This window comes from Bombina bombina, chromosome 1, assembly GCF_027579735.1.
Source record: "Bombina bombina isolate aBomBom1 chromosome 1, aBomBom1.pri, whole genome shotgun sequence".
Lineage (NCBI taxonomy): Eukaryota > Metazoa > Chordata > Amphibia > Anura > Bombinatoridae > Bombina > Bombina bombina.
In genome coordinates this window covers 1557524728-1557552074 of record NC_069499.1, presented here as the reverse complement: position 1 = coordinate 1557552074, position 27347 = coordinate 1557524728, and the positions used below count along the sequence as shown (strand labels likewise).

The 27347-nt window shown below is 46.6% G+C and overlaps 1 protein-coding gene across 4 annotated transcripts in view; it reads left to right on the top strand.

Moving 5' to 3' along the window:
- RHBDF2 (rhomboid 5 homolog 2) overlaps positions 1-27347 on the top strand; it is a 146268-nt gene that overhangs the window by 87157 nt on the left and 31764 nt on the right. For all 4 annotated transcript variants that reach the window (XR_008401932.1, XM_053709431.1, XM_053709441.1 and 1 more), the window contains exons 8-15: positions 2901-3104; positions 3455-3566; positions 3732-3806; positions 4025-4186; positions 10821-10924; positions 20054-20117; positions 20209-20303; positions 20439-20514. Coding sequence is in view for 3 of the 4 variants with exons in the window: in XM_053709431.1 (XP_053565406.1) it covers positions 2901-3104; positions 3455-3566; positions 3732-3806; positions 4025-4186; positions 10821-10924; positions 20054-20117; positions 20209-20303; positions 20439-20514 (892 nt within the window). In the remaining variant the exon portion in view is untranslated. The remainder of the gene's footprint in view (positions 1-2900; positions 3105-3454; positions 3567-3731; positions 3807-4024; positions 4187-10820; positions 10925-20053; positions 20118-20208; positions 20304-20438; positions 20515-27347) is intronic.

Here is a 27347-nt window from a genome sequence, read left to right as displayed (position 1 = left end):
CCAACAGTAAATGCAGCTTGGGGGGTCATAGATCTTAGTCTTAGCTCAGGTGGCCTCAAACACCAATTTTCAGCCCCAGAGTTTTTTGTTCTATTTCCACAGACAGATGCTTTCAACTGCAAAAAAGGTTTATCAACACAAAGTGGAAATAGTATCAACTCTACTGGCAAAACGCCCATGTTTCCAGTTCTGATGACGGTCCATAGACAACCTTGGGCTTCTCTCATTCCAGACCTGTAATACCAAAGCCCACTATTGTGCCACAACATTCAACTATTGTTTTTTTTTAAAAAAAAAAATAGGATTTATCCATTTTAGTTGAAGATGCTTTTAAAAGCATGAAAAGTGTCAACATCTTCCATCTGCTATTGTGTCTTGGTCATTTTTCTGTTTACGCCGATAGTCAAATTATTTTCTCAATATATTTAAATTCCCAGATGAAGGTTTGAATAAACCCCACTAAGAGGGACAGTCTATGAATATTTTTTATGATTTAAAAAATAATCCCTTTATTACCCATTCCTCAGTTTTGCATAACCACTACTGTTGTATTTATATACTTTTTACCTCTGATTACCTTGTATCTAAGCCTCTGCAGACTGCCCCCTTATCTCAGGGCTTTTTACAAACTTGCATTTTAGCCATTAGTGCTGGTTCATGCATAACTCCACGGAGTGAGCACACTGTTATTTATATTGCACACATGAACTAGCTCTGTCTGGCTGTGAACATCTAATAAATTGCACTGAGTTAAGAGGCTGCCTGCAGGGGCTTAGAAACAGGCAAAGATTTAGAGGTTATAAAGTTTAATAATATAACAATGTTGGTTGTGCAAAGCTGGAGAATGGTTAGTAAAAGCGTTATCTATCTTTTTAAACAATAACAAAAAATGAAGTAGACTGTCCCTTTAAAGACCACGTGTCTGATAGCAAATAAAACTACCCTGTGACTGGCTTATTCTACCCATATTCTACCTATTAGAAAAGGTGGGGTCTTAGGCATTTAAGAAGGTCCAGTCCCTTCTTAACGTTATGCCTTTGTTAATAAGGGGATTGAGCCAAGATGTCCCATTGATGATCACTGTTGCATGATACTTCTGACAACCCATGTCATTTCAAGATTTTGGACCAATCGTCTTGGCTACTGTCTGCGTAGATACAACTGCAGGTGCCAAAGGGTACCCAATCCTCCAGGACAGTCATTGTAATACTGGCCCAACAGTGGTGTGCAGGGTGTTGGACTCGCATATTAGGACATAAATTAGAAGGTATCTTGCCAAGAAGTACCTTAGGAAATACTGCACCGTGTTCTTGTGCCACATATAGTCTTATATATCCTCTCTTGTGCAGAACAATGAAATAAATGCACTGGGTTATTTTCATAACAAAACCAAGGATAATGATCATATCACTAATTTGTCACACAGACTTCACTTGTTTCTACACTATACATCATCGTAGCTATATAGAGCTCAAGTTTAGCGTATATCGTTTACAGTTCTGATCTGTTGTGTAGTTACCAGAGAGTGTTTAATAACTGCCTTGTCAGAAATAATGTCATAGGTAAATCGTCACCCTTGTGATATGACTATGGAGCTACAAGCTGATTTTCTGTAAACACTTGGTACCAAATGCGGCCTCCTGTTTATTGCAGGGATATGTTACTGCTGTATTCTCTCCTTAAAAAGACACTGAACACAATTTTTTTTGATTCAGATAGAGCATGACATTTTAAGCAACTTTCTAATTTACTCCTATTATCATATTTTTCTTTGTTCTCTTGCTTTCTTTATTTTAAAAGCAGGAATTTAAATCTTAGCAGCCAGCCCATTTTAGGTTCAGCACCATGGATAGCACTTGCTTATTGGAGGCTTACATTTACCCACCAATAAGCAAGCATAACCCAGGTTCTCAACAAAAAATGGGCCGGCTCCTATGCATCACATTCCTGCTTTTTAAATAAAGATGGCAAGAGAACAAAGAAAAAAATAATAGAAGTAAATTAGAATGTTCCTTAAAATTGCATGCTCTATCTGAATCATAAATGTGGGTATAGTGTCCCTTTAAGCTTTAATATCAGTGATGCTAAGGAAGGGGAATAGTTTGTTTTGCTGAGGGGGGGGGGGGGTTGTTGTAATTTTTAAATCTGTACCTTGCCAAGTGCTAAATATGCTGCACCTGTAACAGTCATGTGATGTCTCTTTGCGAAAAATCAAATGTGAATGACAAACTCACCTCTTATCCATTTGCAATGGCGGCTTTTTAACATCTATGTCCTCCCTGTAACGGTTCTATATCGTGTTATCCAGCTCATCCTTTGGGGGTGAGTTTAGTAAATTCAGTGGTGCAGTTTAGGGCCGTTTCAGAGAGTTTCAGAAAAATGAACTTAAAGGGACATTCCAACCGAAATTGCAATCCACATGGATGTATTTCAGTTTTGAATAGAAGTATTTTTGTAATAAACATTGTATTAGCAAACATGCTTGTAATAAAAGCTATAGCTGTTTCAAATGTGTTTTTAAGTATGCACCGTGCACCAGCATTTTATACACAGCACTTGCTCAGAGAGCCTTGGGTGCTTTTATCATCTGTTAATGACTCAGTTATGTGCTGACATGATACAAGCCCCACTAGTACTCTGAGCTGCTGCAGTATCTAAAAATCTGGTGCTTTGAGAATATCAAGCTATGCTTCACATGCACGTGCAGAGAAAAATGTTAACACTAAAACAGTGCTGACTTTTACTAGAAGCATTTTTGCCAATACATTTATATTGCAAATATTTTTCTATTCAAATATGTAATTCATCTATGTTCATTTCAATTTTAACTGGAATGTCCCTTTAAGATCTACGTTCATTCAGGGTGCTGGAGATTGGTGATAAACTTTCTGTTTCCCCAGGATAGAACCAGGGAAGCCTCCTGTGCCCCCGCCTGGTACGTGCCGTAGAGGTCGTCGCATTGCCTCTCAAGTAAAGCATTTTGCCTTTGACCGCAAGAAGCGTCTGTACGGACTGGGAGTAGTTGGTAACTGGCTGAACAGAACGTACAGAAGAAGCATCAGCAGCACCGTGCAGAGCCAGCTGGAGCACATAGACAGCCACAGGTGAGGAGCGCACAGATTGTGTAAGGTACAGAGAGGACAGAACTAGAATATTATAATGGTGGACGTGGGTTTCACTGGGGTATAGTAGGAAGATCAGACTGATATTACTGTATTTCAGGTTCTTCTCTGTAAAAAAGCACAATTGAGCTGTGTTTCAGGTGTTGATTTGCCAAAGAACAAGCTACTGAGTCCTTGATCTTTCCTGGTTGAGGGCTTCTCCTTGCTGTATATATTTTTCACATTAGTTTGCTTCCTCTTGTACCTCCTATTGCGCTGTACCTCCTGCCCCATTTTCTTCTCTGCCCCGCCCCGGTATTACTGTTTACATTCTCTCACTGCTATCCCCACAGGCCTTACTTCACTTACTGGATCACTTTTGTCCATCTCCTCATCACCATCCTGTCCATCTGTACATATGGCATCGCCCCCATTGGTTTTGCTCAGCATACCACAACAGAGCTGGTAAGTGTCACCATGCGGCTTCTTCACAACACACACACAAGTTACCCCATCATGCATTGCTTCATCTAAATTTGCTTTAAGTAGTTGAATTTGATGTATGTGACCAACTAGAAAAGTGCAAAAGTGAGTAGGTAATGATGTCCCCTTCTCTCCCACTGTCTGTAGGTCCTGAGAAACAAAGGTGTCTATGAGAGTGTGAAGTATATTCAGCAGGAGAACTTTTGGATTGGGCCTGGCTCAGTGAGTATAAATCTCTCAACGCTCTGCCACAGATCCCCCTTACTTAGTCCTGTGTCCTCTCAGATCCTTTACTCATTCTCATGACTCATCTTTTGTTTCCTGATTCCACCCCTCTGTGTCCCTTGACTATGTTCTTTTCTTGGCTCCTGTTTGGAGCTTTCTCTGCAATTTATTATCTAACATTCACTTTAATTCTCTTAACTAACTTTGCGTCCCAGATTTCACTCATTCATCTTGGTGCAAAGTTCTCTCCCTGCATCCGTCGAGATGTCCAGATTGAGCGCTTGATACAAAAGGAACGTGACAGGGAGCGAGGATCTGGCTGCTGCGTACAGAATGACAACTCTGGCTGTGTGCAAACCCTGCAGCAGGACTGCTCGGTGAGAGAGACTTACCTTGCCCACTAACAAGAACTGCATCCTGCCCTAGGTCTAGATGAACGTCCCTGTTGTCTTTGATACTACTAATACTCAAATAAGTCTCATGTATCGGTCACAAAGCAGAATTTACCTCATTCTAATATAGCAGGCCTGTTATACATATCCTCTGACCACTGGTGTAGGTAAAAACACTTCCCAAAAGTCTAAAGTGTTGAAACCCACCATCCCTTTACGTATTTCCTTCCTTTTCTGCTTGAGTTAGGTAGGGTGAGCTGGAGCTACGGCAAGGATCCAGCCACCCAGGGCCCTGAAAATTGTGACTTTGTAAGGGTCTACACAAGCGCCATTGGGCATTTGGAATGCCTATCCTGAGGTTTTCCCAGTTGGTTAGTGGACTGTGGCTGACTCCTTGAGGGCACCCTTGGCAAATTCCTTTAACAATATAGTATGAGGTAGAATAGTGTTCTCCAGGTTGTTGGCTACCTGCCTTGCTTCTGGTCTACTACACTTGTGCTTATCACCATGGTCTAACCCTGTTATGGAACACAGCTTGGGAAACATTGGTACCTCATTGTCCACAAGTTGGGTCTGTATGTATGACTTCATTTTCATTGGTGTGTCTTTGTAGTCTTTGCCAAAAATGTATGTTGCTGTCTGTTGTTGTTTGGTTTATGCAGTTTTGGATCCCCCTTCCAAAAATTCATGATTCTCTTCACCCTATGATAAGGTAAATGTGGTCAATGTACACAAGAAATACAAATCTTTATTGAACGAGCAAAACAAAAAAAAATATTAAGATCTGATACTTTTGTAATAGTGGAGCATATTCTAATACAGCAATTACTGCAATATAAAAGTTTACAAGTAACTTATTCAATCTTATCCATCAGCAATATGTTTGTTGTAATCTATTTCTGAACAGTCATCTCCAAAAACCGATATTATAAATTAGTCTAAACATATTCAAAACCAGTGTTTCTCAACCGCGGTTCTCAAGTACCCCCAACAAGCCAGGTTTTCATTATAGCTGGACCAGTGCACAAGTGAAGTAATCAGCTGATCAGTAACCAAACTTTTTCCATTTCCCCATCAGTTTGATGAGACTATCAGTAGTTGTGTCACAAATAGGTTTATTTTTACACTTGTTATCGTTGAATGCAGCTGGAAAATGGAGGAGTCTGCTATATTCCTTTTACTAACCTGGCATCAATATATGTATAGTATTTTTTTAAAAACGAACCACAACGACAAAATCTAAGAGCTATGGTTTCTTAGTTTATGGAACTTCATAAGATGAGGTTTACATTTGGTTTGAACTTATTGGTCATGAACGTTGATTGAGAGTGGTTTGCCTTAAGGCATTGGTGTTCAATGCAGGGGCATAACTTGACCTTACTTAGCCTGGAGCAAAGTCTGTGGGAGCCCCCTTATTTCTACAACAGCCCTTCCTAAGCATCACTAAATGCAGTTTGCTTAAAGGGACATGATACCCAAGTGTTGAAGCACATCTGTAAAAAGCTGACTTGCGAATATCACCTGAACATTTCTATGTAAAAAAGGAAGATATTTTACCTCAAAATATCCTGAGTAGCCAAATCCTATCAGGATGCTAGTCCCAGGACTGGCAAGGGAGCGTGCATCTGGCATGTGCAGGCAGTCATGTTATATTATTTCCCTATTCAGTTTAAGGAAGTTGCTATGAAGTATCACAAGATTTTAGTGAAACTTCATGAGATCACAGTAAAGTAAAACATGACCACAGCACTGCTTTGTTTTATTTTTTCAACCTGTAGCTGAAGGATAACTGTTCACTGAGCACTTACTATTGTGAAGTGAAGAAATTTTAAGGTAAAATATCCATTTTTTTTACATAGAGATGCTCAGGTGATATTTTCCTGTCAGCTTTTTACAGTTATACTGCATCACTTTCAAGTGATTTAGCATATGAGTATTATGTCCCTTTAAATCGAGATAAGGAAAAGAGTGCATTATTAAGCAGCCCCCATCTTATACTCATCCACCAAAATTCACTAAAAACATAAAAAGTGAATGTAAAGTTTGTGGAATGAGTGTCCGGTTTTTAAAAATCCTATTAAAAACAGGGGCACTTTCATTCATCAAACTTTACATTTCACTGGTTTTGTTAAAATATCTTTTCTTCTTGAAAGCCGCTCCAGCGCTTCTCCAGCCCATCGCAAGCCTCTTCATACGTCAGCAATGACGATTCCGGCATCCTCCAATCACGGCTTACCTCCCCGGGGGAATCATTGGCTAAAGCAACACAGTGATTGGAGGAAGGCCTGGATCGTCATTTCTGATGTAGGAAGAGGCTTGCCAATGGCGGGGGAAGCGCTGAAGCGACTTTCACAAAGAAAAGGTAAGTATTTTAACAAAACTAGTGAAATGTGAAGTTTGATGAATGAAAGTGCCTCTGTTTTTAATAGGATTATTAATAACCGGGCACTGGTTCATCAAAATTTACATTCACTTTAACTTCTCAGATGTGAACAGTGTTTCTTTCGTAAAATGATGATGGTCCACAGTCCTCAACATATGGGATATATTTCCCGCCACTAGGAGGAGATGAAGAATCCATATCAGAGCTTAAAATCCATCCCACGTCCCTTCTCTCTTTGTTTTGTTCTTGAGAATAGAGGTTGTTCCAGCTATTTGCTTATGGATTATAAATTGGGAGCTCAGACCTATGTGAGACCCAGAGTCCCTGGGGAGTATCATTTACAAGTACAGAAAAGACTTCACAGCAGCTGACTGGTACAAGGACATACAAATACCCTGTTATGTGCACAGCATTTCCCTATGAGACTTCAGCCATAACTACCCTCAGGCGTCATGGTGACTCGTTCTTAGCCTCCCCCTGAGAGACACAGGTATTTCTTACTGCAGTCCTCTGCAGCACCCGATACCAGCACTGGTTGGGCTCTCCACTGGATACTGCTGCATTTAAAAAAGATCGGTAAGCCAGTGGAGGGATCCTGCGTAAGGCATGTGACTTTACCCAGCACACATACAGCCCAGATGCTATTTGTAGATACTCTGACACATGTATAGCATAGCCAGGGGACTAAGCTTGCTCTACTCATGACACTTTTTTTTTCTTCTTATTTTCAATTCCCTACCTACCCTATTCAGCCAAGTAACTCTGTTGTACTTCACAGCCCACTAGCAGCTCTGGGGAAATATATATGGCTCTTTTTAGAAAATAGGTGCCTGGCCCTTTAAGACGACCATTAACTGCTCAGTGCAGTTAGCTGATCAATAGAGGAAACTCTGGTTGTGCAGGGGAGCATGTTGTTATGAGGGAAGAGTATTTATTATAATGGTGCACATTATATAATTGTATTACACTCAAAATGGCTTTCAAGATTTATCTGAGGTAAACTTGCTTCTGTACTGTGGTAGCCCCGTCCCCTCAGCTTCCCAAGCCTTACTATCCACTCAGGGGCCCATTGGCCGATGGTTCTAATGACACCTCTATAGACTCTGCTTTGTCTTTCCTACCTATATGTTTCCTATTCTCTACTCTTCTATACGTTAAACTATGAAAAAGAAGGGAGGTGGAAGGCATTTTAAGCCTTGGGTTCTTGACCTCCTCCTAGTGGCGGGAAATATATCCCATATGTTATGGAAGACTGTTGACATCATCATCCCGAAAGAAAATAATTTATCAGTTAAGCATCAATTTAGTTTTTTGATTAGAGATGATACCCTGAACCCTTCCTCTCCTGGGCAGCTGCAGACCGATACAGCTACATAACTACTGTAAAAAGCCCGGCCTATATGGGAGTCAATAGCTTAGTAGTGGTAGTGTAGGAATAAGCTTTTGTGACTCTTGTTTCTTCAGTGAAGCAGTGAGATGAAGTTACTGTAGGGCAGGATAGGTGAGGCCCTGATAGTTATGCCTCTGTTTGCACCAGAATCATTTTACTTCCCATAGCATTTTTATCCACTGTGATGAGGGGAGCACCAATTAAAGGGACAATGTTCTTACAAAAAAAGTTCTGTTATGCATATAAAAGAGCAGCATTTACACATAATAAATATATATATAAATATAATATATATTTTTTTATTTGCCTTAAAAAACGTTTACATATAAGTTGAAACTTATTCTGCATTATTGGTTTTGCACTTCCTACAGTGGGCTAGCTTTTTTTTCATAAACGACTGCACTGTGCAGTTTATAGGGGTTAAAAAAGGCGGGTGTGGGGTGTTAGGGGGAAAAAAGGCAATTAAAAGTGTCTTTACATTGCTGTCTATGGGGACAGTGTGTTCCTAGTAAACATATATGTGTATGCTTATATATATATATATATATATATATATACTATATGTGTGTATGCTTATATACATATATATGTGTTTAATATATGTACTGTATATACACATATTAACACATAAATATTGTATATATTCATAGTAAATAGTAGAAGCGACAGCACTACCAATTGTATAAAATATATATACAGTATATATATATATGTGTGTGCACGAGAGGTGCTGTATTGCTAAACTACCACAGTAAATAATCAAAATACATTCTCAGCACTCTTAATGAATATAACGTGTATTTATTCATCCTAATGTTCAAAAGCAAGAAGTTAATAGAACATGCCCAACATACCCTTCATTCACACAGACCATGCTCACCAGAGAAAAGGGGGAACAAAATAAATAAAAATAGAACCCTAGACGTCTCTAGGGAAAAAATGATGCTGTCAGTGTCACAAAAAAAGTTGAGGATGATAAGAATTACACAGGATTGTCCCATAGAATAATATATGGTTCAAACTTATGAGTCACATATATCTGAAATGTCCGTATTTCCAAAGGGATATATCCCTTTAAAAGTATATTACAATTCATACATTGTACAGGGAAAGATCCTTTGTTGTCAAACGGTCACAAAAGTATAGGTAGAAAATCCTTATCTAACTTACGGTCACATAAAACTGTTCCTCACAGTAACAAAGCGATCCATTATCACTCATACACCCTAGTGAAGAAGTCTGTACCGCCCTTTATGTATTCATCTGTGTCTGTCTATTAATGAATTCCTTAATGTGTTAGTACACTGTTACACTCACAGGTGAACATTAACATATTCCTTAGTTATGTATATCTCTGTGCAAAAGGTCATAACCAACAGGTGCAGCGAGACTATGTGACAACCGTCAGTTAATATTTACTCACGATCACCTCAGTACCTCTTATGTCAGTATACCTCGACCATACCTTGGGAGCGCAATGCTTCCGTGCAATGCAAATGCGAGGTCTCGTTCGCATTGCGCCTTACTTGTAATACCAGCGCACATTTGCGTGCGCTCGTATTGCTAAGTTGAGCACAAATATTGCTTTTACTGAACTGATATTTTGCGCTCAACTTGCAATCTGGTATTAAATATTGTTGCTCCGGCTTTACCGGTGGGATACATCTAAACAAGTGTGACAGAAACTATTGTTTTTTTTTAGGAACATGAGTTTTTCCTCATTTGTCTTTGGAGAATTAAGTCCCGTCCAGGTCTGCATAACCATAAATAAGACTTGTTAGAATTATGAAATGTATCTGTACGTTTAGTCTTTGCCTTCTTGTTTTTAGGCTGCTCATGAAACGCCTGCACTTTTGCTTGTTACATATGGGCAGATTGGTGTTTAGTAGTTGAGTTGGATTTATGGGATGTCACTTGGACATTGAGGTGACTCTGGATAAGTGTTGTGAGCTGTGGCGCCTGGAATGGCCTTATTGCGTGTCTAATCTCTGAAACGTCGTCATTATTACATTGATTGTTATTTTAATCACTTAATGTGTGTGGGAAATGAGAATTTCTCTTTTAACTTTTGCTTTGGCATTGTAGCTTGTGCGCCAGGTTAGTTGCCCAGTTACAACCCAAAGCGTTTGACTGACCGGACTAGGTTGCCCTCAGCCGACGTGCAGCTGGTTATCAGGTTAAAAAAATCTTTAGACATCTGCATTTGTTGATTATTCTACTAAGTTGTTGCTTTTAATTGGTCTGTTAGTATTTATTAGGTCCAGTCCCTGTGGTTCTCATGCAAGCCAGGATTTAAAGGGACGCTAAACCCGAATTTTTTTCTTTCATGATTCAGATAGAGCAGCAATTTTAAACAACTTTCTAATTTACTCCTTTTATCAATTTTTTTCTTCATTCTCTTGCTATCTTTATTTGAAAAGCAAGAATGTATGCTGAGGAGCCTGCCCATTTTTGGTGTAGCACCTGGGTTGTGCTTGCTGATTGGTGGCTAAGTGTACCCACCAATCAGCAAGCACTATCCAGGGTGCTGAATACAAAATGGACCGGCTCCTTAGCTTAAATTCCTGCTTTTTCAACTAAAGATAGCAAGAAAATGAAGAAAAATTGATAACATGAGTAAATTATAGACAGTTGCTTAAAATTGCTGCCCTATCTGAATCATGAAGAAAAAAATTGGGTTTAGTGTCCCTTTAAGGGTTTCTGAGTGTTTTCAGTCCGACTGCTACAGCCTTTGTCCCTGAATAGTGTTTACAAATGTGCACTAGTTACATACTTTGTATATATTTATATATGAGGCAACTTTTTGTATTTCATTTAAATCCTCTTTTTCTTCGTCCGCTTGCCAGGAAACATTGGCTACCTTCGTTAAGTGGCCAGATAATAATGCCCCGCTCCACAAAGACACCAATCTGAAGAGGGCATCAGGAGCTGTTTGCCATCAGGACCCACGGTGAGTCATGCAGGATGTGACTTGTCACCTGACCCCAAGGCCAGGATTACTAGTCAGATTTACTAAAGCCGTCTACTTGTCTTCCTCATCCCTGCCCCACTCTCCCTCCCTTGTTCCGAGCATCTCTGGAACAGCTTAATGGCTGGTACATTCATCTGTCCACCAGGTGTTATTTATATCCCTGTCTCACTGGTGTCACAAAGCACCTGGAGATGCCAGACATTCTGTGTGTTTTGTGCACATCAAGTCCGACTCATTTATCTGGTGTGAGTGAGTCTCACTATATCACCCTGAAGTTGGTTGGACAGATACATATATATATAATCTGAATATTTTATATTTAGCTCCAGCCTGTTAATGAGTCACATGAAGTGTTTTCTGTCTCATCCTTTCAGTAGGGGACACGTTTTCTGTTCCTCAGCTCTCTAACATCTTTGTTAATGGGTCACTTTACATGGAGAAGGACATATTCCTTAGCTAAAGCCTTTTTTTTTAAACTCTTATAACTCGCCCCTGTGTGTGTCACTGTATGGGGGGGGGGGGCAGATGTCAGATCTCATAGCTCCCTCCTGTGTGTGTCACTGTGCTGGGGGGGGGGGAGATGTCAGATCTCATAGCTCCCTCCTGTGTGTGTCACTGTGCTGGGGGGGCAGATGCCTGATCTCATAGCTCCCTCCTGTGTGTATCACTGAACAGGGGGGGGGGGGGGGGCGCAGATTTCAGATCTCATAGCTCCCTCCTGTGTGTGTCACTTTGCTGGGGGGGGGCAGATGTCAGATCTCATAGCTCCCGCCTGTGTGTGTCACTGTGCTGGGGGGGGGGCAGATGTCAGATCTCATAGCTCCCTCCTGTGTGTGTCACTGTGCTGGGGGGGGGGGGGGCAGATGTCAGATCTCATAGCTCCCTCCTGTGTGTGTCACTGTGCTGGGGGGGGGGGGGGGGGCAGATGTCAGATCTCATAGCTCCCTCCTGTGTGTGTCACTGTATGGGGGGGGGGGGGGGGGGGCAGATGTCAGATCTCATAGCTCCCTCCTGTGTATGTCACTGTATGGGGGGGGGGCAGATGTCAGATCTCATAGCTCCCTCCTGTGTGTGTCGCTGGGGGGGGGGCAGATGTCAGATCTCATAGCTCCCTTCTGTGTGTGTCACTGTGCTGGGGGGGGCAGATGTCAGATCTCATAGCTCCCTCCTGTGTGTGTCACTGTGCTGGGGGGGGGGCAGATGTCAGATCTCATAGCTCCCTCCTGTGTGTGTCACTGTACTGGGGGGGGGGCAGATGTCAGATCTCATAGCTCCCTCCTATCTGTGTCACTGTATGGGGGGGGGGCAGATGTCAGATCTCATAGCTCCCTCCTGTGTGTGTCACTGTATGGGGGGGGGGGGGGCAGATGTCCGATCTCATAGCTCCCTCCTGTGTGTGTCACTGTATGGGGCGGGGGCAGATGTCAGATCTCATAGCTCCCTCCTGTGTGTGTCACTGTGCTGGGGGGGGCAGATGTCAGATCCCATAGCTCCCTCCTGTGTGTGTCACTGTACTGGGGGGGGGGGGGGGGGCAGATGTCGGATCTCATAGCTCCCTCCTGTGTGTGTGTCACTGTATGGGGGGGGGCAGATGTCAGATCTCATAGCTCCCTCCTGTGTGTGTCACTGTACTGGGGGGGGGGGGCAGATGTTAGATCTCATAGCTCCCTCCTGTGTGTGTCACTGTACTGGGGGGGGGGGGGCAGATGTTAGATCTCATAGCTCCCTCCTGTGTGTGTCACTGTACTGGGGGGGGGGGGGCAGATGTCAGATCTCATAGCTCCCTCCTGTGTGTGTCACTGTACTGCGGGGGGGGGGGGCAGATGTCAGATCTCATAGCTCCCTCCTGTGTGTCACTGTATGGGGGGGGGGCAGATGTCAGATCTCATAGCTCCCTCCTTTGTGTGTCACTGTGCTGGGGGGGGCAGATGCCAGATCTCATAGCTCCCTCCTGTGTGTGTCACTGTACTGTGCTGGGGGGGGGCAGATGTCAGATCTCATAGCTCCCTCCTGTGTGTGTCACTGTACTGTGCTGGGGGGGGCAGATGTCAGATCTCATAGCTCCCTCCTGTGTGTGTCACTGTATGGGGGGGGGGGGGGGGGGGCAGATGTCCGATCTCATAGCTCCCTCCTGTGTGTGTCACTGTACTGGGGGGGCAGATGTCAGATCTCATAGCTCCCTCCTGTGTGTGTCACTGTATGGGGGGGGGGGCAGATGTCAGATCTCATAGCTCCCTCCTGTGTGTGTCACTGTGCTGGGGGGGGCAGATGTCAGATCCCATAGCTCCCTCCTGTGTGTGTCACTGTACTGGGGGGGGGGGGGGGCAGATGTCAGATCTCATAGCTCCCTCCTGTGTGTGCACTGTGCTGGGGGGGGGCAGATGTCAGATCTCATAGCTCCCTCCTGTGTGTGTCACTGTATGGGGCGGGGGCAGATGTCAGATCTCATAGCTCCCTCCTGTGTGTGTCACTGTGCTGGGGGGGCAGATGTCAGATCCCATAGCTCCCTCCTGTGTGTGTCACTGTATGGGGGGGGGGGGGGCAGATGTCCGATCTCATAGCTCCCTCCTGTGTGTGTCACTGTATGGGGCGGGGGCAGATGTCAGATCTCATAGCTCCCTCCTGTGTGTGTCACTGTGCTGGGGGGGCAGATGTCAGATCCCATAGCTCCCTCCTGTGTGTGTCACTGTACTGGGAGGGGGGGCAGATGTCGGATCTCATAGCTGCCTCCTGTGTGTGTGTCACTGTATGGGGGGGGGGGCAGATGTCAGATCTCATAGCTCCCTCCTGTGTGTGTCACTGTACTGGGGGGGGGGGGGCAGATGTTAGATCTCATAGCTCCCTCCTGTGTGTGTCACTGTGCTGGGGAGGAGGCAGATGTCAGATCTCATAGCTCCCTCCTGTGTGTGTCACTGTACTGGGGGGGGGGGGGGGCAGATGTCAGATCTCATAGCTCCCTCCTGTGTGTGTCACTGTACTGCGGGGGGGGGGGGGGGGGGCAGATGTCAGATCTCATAGCTCCCTCCTGTGTGTGTCACTGTACTGGGGGGGCAGATGTCAGATCTCATAGCTCCCTCCTGTGTGTGTCACTGTATGGGGGGGGGGCAGATGTCAGATCTCATAGCTCCCTCCTGTGTGTGTCACTGTGCTGGGGGGGGCAGATGTCAGATCTCATAGCTCCCTCCTGTGTGTGTCACTGTACTGGGGGGGGGGGGGGGCAGATGTCAGATCTCATAGCTCCCTCCTGTGTGTGCACTGTGCTGGGGGGGGGGCAGATGTCAGATCTCATAGCTCCCTCCTGTGTGTGTCACTGTATGGGGCGGGGGCAGATGTCAGATCTCATAGCTCCCTCCTGTGTGTGTCACTGTGCTGGGGGGGCAGATGTCAGATCCCATAGCTCCCTCCTGTGTGTGTCACTGTAAGGGGGGGGGGGGGGCAGATGTCCGATCTCATAGCTCCCTCCTGTGTGTGTCACTGTATGGGGCGGGGGCAGATGTCAGATCTCATAGCTCCCTCCTGTGTGTGTCACTGTGCTGGGGGGGCAGATGTCAGATCCCATAGCTCCCTCCTGTGTGTGTCACTGTACTGGGGGGGGGGGGCAGATGTCGGATCTCATAGCTCCCTCCTGTGTGTGTGTCACTGTATGGGGGGGGGGCAGATGTCAGATCTCATAGCTCCCTCCTGTGTGTGTCACTGTACTGGGGGGGGGGCAGATGTTAGATCTCATAGCTCCCTCCTGTGTGTGTCACTGTGCTGGGGAGGAGGCAGATGTCAGATCTCATAGCTCCCTCCTGTGTGTGTCACTGTACTGGGGGGGGGGGGGGCAGATGTCAGATCTCATAGCACCCTCCTGTGTGTCACTGTATGGGGGGGGGGCAGATGTCAGATCTCATAGCTCCCTCCTTTGTGTGTCACTGTGCTGGGGGGGGCAGATGCCAGATCTCATAGCTCCCTCCTGTGTGTGTCACTGTACTGTGCTGGGGGGGGCAGATGTCAGATCTCATAGCTCCCTCCTGTGTGTGTCACTGTATGGGGGGGGGGCAGATGTCAGATCTCATAGCTCCCTCCTTTGTGTGTCACTGTGCTGGGGGGGGCAGATGCCAGATCTCATAGCTCCCTCCTGTGTGTGTCACTGTACTGTGCTGGGGGGGGCAGATGTCAGATCTCATAGCTCCCTCCTGTGTGTGTCACTGTATGGGGGGGGGGGGGGCAGATGTCAGATCTCATAGCTCCCTCCTGTGTGTGTCACTGTACTGGGGGGGGGGCAGATGTCAGATCTCATAGCTCCCTCCTGTGTGTGTCACTGTATGGGGGGGGGGGGCAGATGTCAGATCTCATAGCTCCCTCCTGTGTGTGTCACTGTGCTGGGGGGGGCAGATGTCAGATCTCATAGCTCCCTCCTGTGTGTGTCACTGTACTGGGGGGGGGGGGCAGATGTCAGATCTCATAGCTCCCTCCTGTGTGTGTCACTGTATGGGGGGGGGGGGGGCAGATGTCCGATCTCATAGCTCCCTCCTGTGTGTGTCACTGTATGGGGGGGGGCAGATGTCAGATCTCATAGCTCCCTCCTGTGTGTGTCACTGTGCTGGGGGGGCAGATGTCAGATCCCATAGCTCCCTCCTGTGTGTGTCACTGTACTGGGGGGGGGGGCAGATGTCAGATCTCATAGCTCCCTCCTGTGTGTGTCACTGTGCTGGGGGGGGGGAGATGTCAGATCTCATAGCTCCCTCCTGTGTGTGTCACTGTGCTGGGGGGGGGGCAGATGTCAGATCTCATAGCTCCCTCCTGTGTGTGTCACTGTGCTGGGGGTGGGGGGGCAGATGTCAGATCTCATAGCTCCCTCCTGTGTGTGTCACTGTGCTGGGCGGGGGGCAGATGTCAGATCTCATAGCTCCCTCCTGTGTGTGTCACTGTGCTGGGGGGGAGGCAGATGTCACATCTCATAGCTCCCTCCTGTGTGTGTCACTGTACTGGGGGGGGCAGATGTCAAATCTCATAGCTCCCTCCTATCTGTGTCACTGTATGGGGGGGGGGGGCAGATGTCAGATATCATAGCTGCCTCCTGTGTGTGTCACTGTGCTGGGGGGGGGGGGCAGATGCCAGATCTCATAGCTCCCTCCTGTGTGTGTCACTGTACTGTGCTGGGGGGGGCAGATGTCAGATCTCATAGCTCCCTCCTATCTGTGTCACTGTGCTGGGGGGGGGGGGGCAGATGCCAGATCTCATAGCTCCCTCCTGTGTGTATCACTGTACTGGGGGGGGGGGCAGATGTCAGATCTCATAGCTCCCTCCTGTGTGTGTCACTGTACTGTGCTGGGGGGGCAGATGTCAGATCTCATAGCTCCCTCCTATCTGTGTCACTGTGCTGGGGGGGGCAGATGTCAGATCTCATAGCTCCCTCCTGTGTGTGTCACTGTACTGGGGGGGGGGGCAGATGTGAGATCTCATAGCTCCCTCCTGTGTGTGTCAATTTGCTGGGGGGGCAGATGTCAGATCTCATAGCTCCCTCCTGTGTGTGTCACTGTGCTGGGGGGGGCAGATGTCAGATCTCATAGCTCCCTCCTGTGTGTGTCACTTTTTTTTGGGGGGGGGGGGGGGGCAGATGTCAGATCTCATAGCTCCCTCCTGTGTGTGTCACTGTGGGGGGGGGGGCAGATGTCAGATCTCATAGCTCCCTCCTGTGTGTGTCACTGTGCTGGGGGGGGGGGGGCAGATGTCAGATCTCATAGCTCCCTCCTGTGTTTGTCACTGTGCTGGGGGGGCAGATGTCAGATCTCATAGCTCCCTCCTATCTGTGTCACTGTGCTGGGGGGGGGGGGGGCGGAGATGTCAGATCTCATAGCTCCCTCCTGTGTGTGTCACTGTGCTGGGGGGGGGCGGAGATGTCAGATCTCATAGCTCCCTCCTGTGTGTGTCACTTTGCTGGGGGGGGGGGGGGCAGATGTCAGATCTCATAGCTCCCTCCTGTGTGTGTCACTGTACTGGGGGGGGGGGGGAGATGTCAGATCGCATAGCTCCCTCCTGTGTGTGTCACTGTGCTGGGGGGGGGGCAGATGTCAGATCTCATAGCTCCCTCCTGTGTGTGTCACTGTGCTGGGGGGGGGGGCGGAGATGTCAGATCTCATAGCTCCCTCCTGTGTGTGTCACTTTGCTGGGGGGGGGGGGCAGATGTCAGATCTCATAGCTCCCTCCTGTGTGTGTCACTGTACTGGGGGGGGGGGGGAGATGTCAGATCTCATAGCTCCCTCCTGTGTGTGTCACTGTACTGGGGGGGGGGGGGAGATGTCAGATCTCATAGCTCCCTCCTGTGTGTGTCACTGTACTGGGGGGGTGGGTGGCAGATGTCAGATCTCATAGCTCCCTCCTGTGTGTGTAACTGTGCTGGGGGGGGGGGGCAGATGTCAGATCTCATAGCTCCCTCCTGTGTGTGTCACTGTGCTGGGGGGGGGGCAGATGTCAGATCTCATAGCTGCCTCCTGTGTGTGTGTCACTGTGCTGGGGGGGGGGGGGGCAGATGTCAGATCTTGTAGTTTCCTCCTGTCTGTGCCACTGTATTGGGGGGGGGCAGATGTCAGATCTCATAGCTCCCTCCTGTGTGTGTCACTGTACTGTGCTGTGGGGGGGGGCAGATGTCAGATCTCATAGCTCCCTCCTATCTGTGTCACTGTGCTGGGGGGGGGGCAGATGTCAGATCTCATAGCTCCCTCCTATCTGTGTCACTGTGCTGGGGGGGGGGGGGTAGATGTCAGATCTCATAGCTGCCTCCTGTGTGTGTGTCACTGTGCTGGGGGGGGGGCAGATGTCAGATCTCATAGCTCCCTCCTATCTGTGTCACTGTGCTGGGGGGGGGCAGATGTCAGATCTCATAGCTCCCTCCTATCTGTGTCACTGTGCTGGGGGGGGGGGATAGATGTCAGATCTCATAGCTCCCTCCTGTGTGTGTCACTGTACTGTGCTGGGGGGGGGGCAGATGTCAGATCTCATAGCTCCCTCCTATCTGTGTCACTGTGCTGGGGGGGGGCAGATGTCAGATCTCATAGCTCCCTCCTGTGTGTGTCACTGTGCTGGGGGGGGGGGGGGTAGATGTCAGATCTCATAGCTGCCTCCTGTGTGTGTGTCACTGTACTGTGCTGGGGGGGGGCAGATGTCAGATCTCATAGCTCCCTCCTATCTGTGTCACTGTGCTGGGGGGGGGCAGATGTCAGATCTCATAGCTCCCTCCTGTGTGTGTCACTTTGCTGGGGGGCAGATGTCAGATCTCATAGCTCCCTCCTGTGTGTCACTGTATGGGGGGGGGGGGGCAGATGTCAGATCTCATAGCTCCCTCCTATCTGTGTCACTGTGCTGGGGGGGCAGATGTCAGATCTCATAGCTCCCTCCTGTGTGTGTCACTGTACTGGGGGGGGGGGCAGATGTCAGATCTCATAGCTCCCTCCTGTGTGTGTCACTGTATGGGGGGGGCAGATGTCAGATCTCATAGCTCCCTCCTGTGTGTGTCACTGTGGGGGGGGGGGGGCAGATGTCAGATCTCATAGCTCCCTCCTGTGTGTGTCACTGTACTGGGGGGGGGGGCAGATGTCAGATCTCATAGCTCCCTCCTGTGTGTGTCACTGTATGGGGGGGGGGGGGCAGATGTCCGATCTCATAGCTCCCTCCTGTGTGTGTCACTGTATGGGGGGGGGGGCAGATGTCAGATCTCATAGCTCCCTCCTGTGTGTGTCACTGTGCTGGGGGGACAGATGTCAGATCCCATAGCTCCCTCCTGTGTGTGTCACTGTATGGGGGGGGGCAGATGTCAGATCTCATAGCTCCCTCCTGTGTGTGTCACTGTGCTGGGGGGGGGGGGGAGATGTCAGATCTCATAGCTCCCTCCTGTGTGTGTCACTGTGCTGGGGGGGGGCAGATGTCAGATCTCATAGCTCCCTCCTGTGTGTGTCACTGTGCTGGGGGGGGGGGGCAGATGTCAGATCTCATAGCTCCCTCCTGTGTGTGTCACTGTATGGGGGGGGGCAGATGTCAGATCTCATAGCTCCCTCCTGTGTGTGTCACTGTGCTGGGGGGACAGATGTCAGATCCCATAGCTCCCTCCTGTGTGTGTCACTGTATGGGGGGGGGGCAGATGTCAGATCTCATAGCTCCCTCCTGTGTGTGTCACTGTGCTGGGGGGGAGATGTCAGATCTCATAGCTCCCTCCTGTGTGTGTCACTGTGCTGGGGGGGGGGCAGATGTCAGATCTCATAGCTCCCTCCTGTGTGTGTCACTGTGCTGGGGGGGGGGGGCAGATGTCAGATCTCATAGCTCCCTCCTGTGTGTGTCACTGTGCTGGGGGGGGGGGCAGATGTCAGATCTCATAGCTCCCTCCTGTGTGTGTCACTGTGCTGGGGGGACAGATGTCAGATCCCATAGCTCCCTCCTGTGTGTGTCACTGTATGGGGGGGGGGCAGATGTCAGATCTCAAGATCTCATAGCTCCCTCCTGTGTGTGTCACTGTGCTGGGGGGGGGGGGGAGATGTCAGATCTCATAGCTCCCTCCTGTGTGTGTCACTGTGCTGGGGGGGGGGGCAGATGTCAGATCTCATAGCTCCCTCCTGTGTGTGTCACTGTGCTGGGGGTGGGGGCAGATGTCAGATCTCATAGCTCCCTCCTGTGTGTGTCACTGTACTGGGGGGGGGGGGGGAGATGTCAGATCTCATAGCTCCCTCCTGTGTGTGTCACTGTGCTGGGGGGGGGGTGCAGATGTCAGATCTCATAGCTGCCTCCTGTGTGTGTGTCACTGTGCTGGGGGGGGGGCAGATGTCAGATCTTGTAGTTTCCTCCTGTCTGTGCCACTGTATGGGGGGGGGCAGATGTCAGATCTCATAGCTCCCTCCTCTGTGCCACTGTATTGGGGGGGGCTTCCTATCCTATAGCTCCCTCCTGTTTGTCACTATGTCCCCCCTTTCTATACTGCTGTTTCACCTAAATGGGGGCCGACTCAATGTTCTTTTGCGCCTTCCTGTTTGTGGCACTGCATATTCTATAACTGTAGCCTGTATTGCTGTATCTTCCTATAGAGAAGGGCACAGACTCTGCTCTTATGATCCATGACCCTTTGTGTTTCTCTTTCAGGATATGTGAAGAGCCTGCTTCTGTACAACCGCACGTCTGGGCAGACGACATCACCAAGTGGCCAGTGAGTGCTGGAACAGGGCTGGCACCCCAAACTACTGATCATTTAGCTTATGAATACCTCACAGGCATGACCTCTTTTTCCCCTTTTTCAGATTTGCACTTCACAAATGAAGAGCAACCATACCGGGTTCATGCACATAGACTGTGAAATAAAGGGGCGGCCGTGCTGCATTGGCACTAAGGGCAGGTGAGCTGGCATTACATGGGGCACTAAGGTGTACACTGCTTTTACTATGTAGTTGTCTGAAGTACAAGAATAATATAGTATGGTTGTGTATATAGACGGCACATATGTTGTGTATTAACTCTTTCTCTCCCTCAGCTGTGAAATCACTACACGGGAATACTGCACTTTCATGCACGGATACTTCCATGAGGAAGCAACACTCTGCTCTCAGGTCAGTGACTTCGTGACTCACACCAACCTGTATTTGCAGAAGTATAATTGCTTGAAGGAATAGTCTAACTGTCATGATTCAGATAGAGAAGCAATTTTAAGCAACTTTCTAATTTACTCCTATTATCATTTTTTTTTTCTTTGTTCTCTTGGTATCTTTATTTGAAAAAGCAAGAATCTAAGCATAGGAGCCGGCCCATTTTTTATTTATCACCTGGGTAGCACTTTCTGATTGGTGTCTAAATGTGGCCACCAATCAACAAGCGCTACCCAGGTTCTGAACCTAAAATGGGCCGGCTTCTAAGCTTACATTCAAATAAGATACTAAGAGAATGAAGAAAAATGAATAGGCGTAAATTAGAAAGTTGCTTAAAATTGCAGCTCTGTCTGAATCATTAAAGTTTAATTTCTTTCATGTAATTGGCAAGAGTCCATGAGCTAGTGACATATGGGATATACAATCCTACCAGGAGGGGCAAAGTTTCCCAAACCTCAAAATGCCTATAAATACACCCCTCACCACACCCACAATTCAGTTTTACAAACTTTGCCTCCTATGGAGGTGGTGAAGTAAGTTTGTGCTAAGATTTCTACGTTGATATGCGCTTCTCAGCATTGTTGAAGCCCGATTCCTCTCAGAGTACAGTGAATGTCAGAGGGATGTGAAGGGAGTATCACCTTTTGAATGCAATGGTTTTCCTCACGGGGATCTATTTCATAGGTTCTCTGTTATCGGTCGTAGAGATTCATCTCCTACCTCCCTTTTCAGATCGACGATATACTCTCAATTTACCATTACCTCTACTAATAACTGTTTTAGTACTGGTTTGGCTATCTGCTATATGTGGATGGGTGTCTTTTTGTAAGTATGTTTTCATTACTTAAGACACTCTCAGCTATGGTTTGGCACTTTATGCAAATTATGTAAAGTTCTAAATATATGTATTGTACTTATATTTGTCATGAGTCAGGTTCATGTATTTCCTTCTGCAGACTGTCAGTTTCATATTTGGGAATATAAACACTTAAAGAAATTTATTTCTTACCTGGGGTTTGGTCTTTCTCCTGTTAAGTGTAGTCAGTCCACGGGTCATCCATTACTTATGGGATATTAACTCCTCCCCAACAGGAAGTGCAAGAGGATCACCCAAGCAGAGCTGCTATATAGCTCCTCCCCTCTACGTCATACCCAGTCATTCTCTTGAACCCAACTAATAGATAGGATGTGTGAGAGGACTGTGGTTATTAAACTTAGTTTTTATTTCTTCAATCAAAAGTTTGTTATTTTAAACGGCACCGGAGTGTGTTGTTTTTTCTCAGGCAGCATTTGAAGAAGAATCTACCTGAGTTTTGTGTATGATCTTAGCGGACGTAACTAAGATCCATTTGCTGTTCTCGGCCATTCTGAGGAGTGAGGTAACTTCAGAACAGGGGACAGCGGGCAGGTTCACCTGCAAAGAGGTATGTTGCAGTATATTATTTTCTAAGGAATGGAATTGACTGAGAAAATACTGCTAATACCGATATAATGTAAGTACAGCCTTAAATGCAGTAGTAGCAACTGGTATCAGGCTGATATGTATGTATGTTTACACTTTAGTATTTCTGCGGAATGGCACTTCACTGAGAAAATACTGTATGCATATAACTTTAGCCTAACTTGCAGTGTGAGCGAGCAGGCTTTTTAAATGACATTTCATAAATTAGATTTTAAACGTTTGCTGGCATGTTAAATCGTTTAATTATCTGAGGTACTTGGTGAAAAATTGTTTTGGACGTTATTTTCCACATGGCTGTCGTTTGTTTTTAATTAAAACAGTTTACTGAGCTTCCCTCACTGTTGTATTGTGAGTGGGAGGGGCCTATTTTGGCACTTTTACTACGCATTAGAAATTCAGTCACAGTCTGCCTTCTTCTCCCTGCATGATCCAGGACGTCTCTACAGAGCTCAGGGGTCTTCAAAACTAGTTTTGAGGGAGGTAATCACTCACAGCAGACATGTGAGACTGTGCTTTGACTGTGATAAAAACGCTTATATTTTCAATTGTTATCCGTTTTTCTGATATTAAGGGTTAATCATCCATTGCTAATGAGTGCAATCCTTTGCTAAATTTATGCATTTACTGTGAAAATTTGGTTTCTATAACTAATCCGGTTCATTGTTATTCAACTGTGACAGTTTTTGTGTGCTTCTTAAAGGCACAGTAACGTTTTTTGTATTGCTTGCAAATTTATTTGAAAAGTATTTTCCAAGCTTGCTAGTCTAACTGCTAGTTTGTTTTAACATGTCTGACATAGAGGAATCTCTTTGTGCAATATGTTCAAAAGCCAATGTGGAGCCCAATAGAAATTTGTGTACTAATTGCATTGATGCTACTTTAAATAAAAGTCAATCTGTACATTTTAAGAAAATTTCACCAGACAACGAGGGGAAAGTTATGCCGACTAACTCTCCTCACGTGTCAGTACCTGCATCTCCCGCTCAGGAGGTGCGTGATATTGCGACGCCAAGTACATCAGGGGGGCCATTACAAATCACTTTACAAGACATGGCTAATGTTATGACTGAAGTTTTATCTAAATTACCAGAACTTAGAGGTAAACGCGACCACTCTGGGGTGAGAACAGAGTACGCTGATAATGTTAGAGCCATGTCTGATACTGCGTCACAAATGGCAGAACATGAAGACGGAGAGCTTCATTCTGTGGGTGACGGATCTGATCCAAATAGACTGGACTCAGATATTTCAAATTTTAAATTTAAGCTTGAGAACCTCCGTGTTTTACTAGGGGAGGTATTAGCGGCTCTGAATGATTGTAGCACGGTTGCAATCCCAGAGAAATTATGTAGGCTGGATAGATACTATGCGGTACCGGCGTGTACTGACTTCTTTCCTATACCTAAGAGGCTTACAGAAATTATTACTAAGGAGTGGGATAGGCCAGGTGTGCCCTTTTCCCCCCCTCCTATATTTAGAAAAATGTTTCCAATAGACGCCACCACACGGGACTTATGGCAGACGGTCCCTAAGGTGGAAGGAGCAGTTTCTACTCTGGCTAAGCGTACCACTATCCCGGTGGAGGATAGCTGTGCCTTTTCAGACCCAATGGACAAAAAATTAGAGGGTTACCTTAAGAAAATGTTTACTCAACAAGGTTTTATATTACAACCTCTCGCATGCATTGCGCCTGTCACGGCTGCGGCGGCATTTTGGTTTGAGTCTCTAGAGGAGACCATTAGCTCAGTTCCATTGGATGAAATCATAGACAAGCTTAGAGTCCTTAAGCTAGCTAATTCATTTATTTCTGATGCCGTAGTACATTTAACTAAACTTACGGCTAAGAATTCCGGATTCGCCATCCAGGCGCGCAGAGCGCTGTGGCTAAAATCCTGGTCAGCCGATGTGACTTCTAAATCTAAATTGCTTAACATACCTTTCAAAGGGCAGACATTATTTGGGCCCGGTTTGAAAGAAATTATCGCTGACATTACTGGAGGTAAGGGACATGCCCTGCCTCAAGACAGAGCCAAACCAAGGGCTAGACAGTCTAATTTTCGTGCCTTTCGTAACTTCAAGGCAGGAGCAGCATCAACTTCCTCCGCTACAAAACAGGAAGGAACTGTTGCTCGTTACAGACAGGGCTGGAAACCTAACCAGACCTGGAACAAGGGCAAGCAGGCCAGAAAACCTGCTGCCGCCCCTAAGACAGCATGAAGTGAGGGCCCCCGATCCGGCAACGGATCTAGTAGGGGGCAGACTTTCTCTCTTCGCCCAGGCTTGGGCAAGAGATGTCCAGGATCCCTGGGCGTTAGAGATCATATCCCAGGGATATCTTCTGGACTTCAAAGCTTCTCCTCCCAAAGGGAGATTTCATCTTTCAAGGTTGTCAACAAACCAGACAAAGAAAGAGGCGTTTCTACGCTGTGTTCAAGATCTTTTGTTAATGGGAGTGATCCACCCGGTTCCGCGGTCGGAACACGGACAAGGGTTTTACTCAAATCTGTTTGTGGTTCCCAAGAAAGAGGGAACCTTCAGACCAATCTTGGATTTAAAGATCCTAAACAAATTCCTAAGAGTTCCATCGTTCAAAATGGAAACTATTCGGACAATCTTACCCATGATCCAAGAGGGTCAGTACATGACCACAGTGGATCTAAAGGATGCGTACCTTCACATACCGATTCACAGGGATCATTACTGGTACCTAAGGTTTGCCTTCCTAGACAGGCATTATCAGTTTGTAGCTCTTCCCTTCGGGTTAGCTACGGCTCCAAGAATCTTTACAAAGGTCCTGGGCTCTCTTCTGGCGGTACTAAGACCGCGAGGAATAGCGGTAGCTCCGTACCTAGACGACATTCTGATACAAGCGTCAAATTTCCAAACTGCCAAGTCTCATACAGAGTTAGTTCTGGCATTTCTAAGGTCGCATGGGTGGAAGGTGAACGTAGAAAAGAGTTCTCTATTGCCACTCACAAGAGTTCCCTTCTTGGGGACTCTTATAGATTCTGTAGAAATGAAAATTTACCTGACAGAGGACAGATTAACAAAACTTCTAAATGCTTGCCGTGTCCTTCATTCCATTCAACACCCGTCAGTGGCTCAATGCATGGAGGTAATCGGCTTAATGGTAGCGGCAATGGACATAGTACCTTTTGCACGCCTGCATCTCAGACCGCTGCAATTGTGCATGCTAAGTCAGTGGAATGGGGATTACTCAGATTTGTCCCCTATACTGAATCTGGATCAAGAGACCAGAGATTCTCTTCTATGGTGGCTTTCTCGGCCACATCTGTCCAGGGGGATGCCCTTCAGCAGGCCAGACTGGACAATTGTAACAACAGACGCCAGCCTACTAGGTTGGGGCGCTGTCTGGAACTCCCTGAAGGCTCAGGGAGCATGGACTCAGGAGGAGAGTCTCCTTCCAATAAACATTCTGGAATTGAGAGCAGTTCTCAATGCCCTTCTGGCTTCGCCTCAGTTAGCAACTCTGAGGTTCATCAGGTTTCAGTCGGACAACATCACGACTGTGGCTTACATCAACCATCAGGGAGGGACAAGGAGTTCCCTAGCGATGATGGAAGTATCAAAGATAATTCGCTGGGCAGAGTCTCACTCTTGCCACCTGTCAGCGATCCACATCCCAGGCGTGGAGAACTGGGAGGCGGATTTCCTAAGTCGCCAAACTTTTCATCCGGGGGAGTGGGAACTTCATCCGGAGGTCTTTGCCCAAATACTTCGATGTTGGGGCAAACCAGATATGGATCTCATGGCGTCTCGCCAGAACGCCAAGCTTCCTTGTTACGGGTCCAGGTCCAGGGACCCGGGAGCGGTCCTGATAGATGCTCTGACAGCACCTTGGACCTTCAAGATGGCTTATGTGTTTCCACCCTTCCCGATGCTTCCTCGATTGATTGCCAGGATCAAACAGGAGAAAGCGTCGGTGATTCTAATAGCGCCTGCGTGGCCACGCAGGACCTGGTATGCAGATCTAGTGGACATGTCATCCTGTCCACCTTGGTCTCTGCCTCTGAGACAGGACCTTCTAATTCAGGGTCCTTTCAAACATCAAAATCTAATTTCTCTGAAGCTGACTGCATGGAGATTGAACGCTTGATTTTATCAAAGCGTGGATTTTCGGAGTCAGTAATTGATACCTTAATACAGGCTAGGAAACCTGTTACCAGGAAAATTTACCATAAAATATGGCGTAAATATTTACACTGGTGCGAATCCAAGAGTTACTCATGGAGTAAGGTTAGGATTCCTAGGATATTGTCTTTTCTACAAGAAGGTTTAGAAAAGGGTTTATTTGCAAGTTCTTTAAAGGGACAGATCTCAGCTCTGTCCATCCTTTTACACAAACGTCTGTCAGAAGTTCCAGACGTTCAGGCTTTTTGTCAGGCTTTGGCCAGGATTAAGCCTGTGTTTAAGACTGTTGCTCCACCATGGAGCTTAAACTTAGTTCTTAACGTTTTACAGGGTGTTCCGTTTGAACCCCTTCATTCCATTGATATCAAGCTGTTATCTTGGAAAGTTCTGTTTCTAATGGCTATTTCCTCGGCTCGTAGAGTCTCTGAGTTATCGGCTTTACATTGTGATTCTCCTTATCTGATTTTTCATTCAGACAAGGTAGTTCTGCGTACTAAACCTGGGTTCTTACCTAAGGTAGTCACTAACAAGAATATCAATCAAGAGATTGTTGTTCCATCATTGTGCCCTAACCCTTCTTCAAAGAAGGAACGACTTCTGCACAATCTAGACGTAGTCCGTGCCTTGAAATTTTATTTACAGGCAACTAAAGACTTTCGCCAAACATCTTCCCTGTTTGTAGTTTATTCTGGTCAGAGGAGAGGTCAAAAAGCATCTGCTACCTCTCTCTCTTTTTGGCTTCGTAGCATAATACGTTTAGCCTATGAGACTGCTGGACAGCAGCCTCCTGAAAGAATTACAGCTCATTCTACCAGAGCTGTGGCTTCCACGTGGGCCTTTAAGAATGAGGCCTCTGTTGAACAGATTTGCAAGGCTGCAACTTGGTCTTCTCTTCATACTTTTTCCAAATTTTACAAATTTGACACTTTTGCTTCTTCTGAGGCTGTTTTTGGGAGAAAGGTTCTTCAGGCAGTGGTTCCTTCTGTGTAAAGATCCTGCCTTTCCCTCCCGTCATCCGTGTACTTCTAGCTTTGGTATTGGTATCCCATAAGTAATGGATGACCCGTGGACTGACTACACTTAACAGGAGAAAACATAATTTATGCTTACCTGATAAATTCCTTTCTCCTGTAGTGTAGTCAGTCCACGGCCCGCCCTGTTTTTACGGCAGGTCTAAATTTTA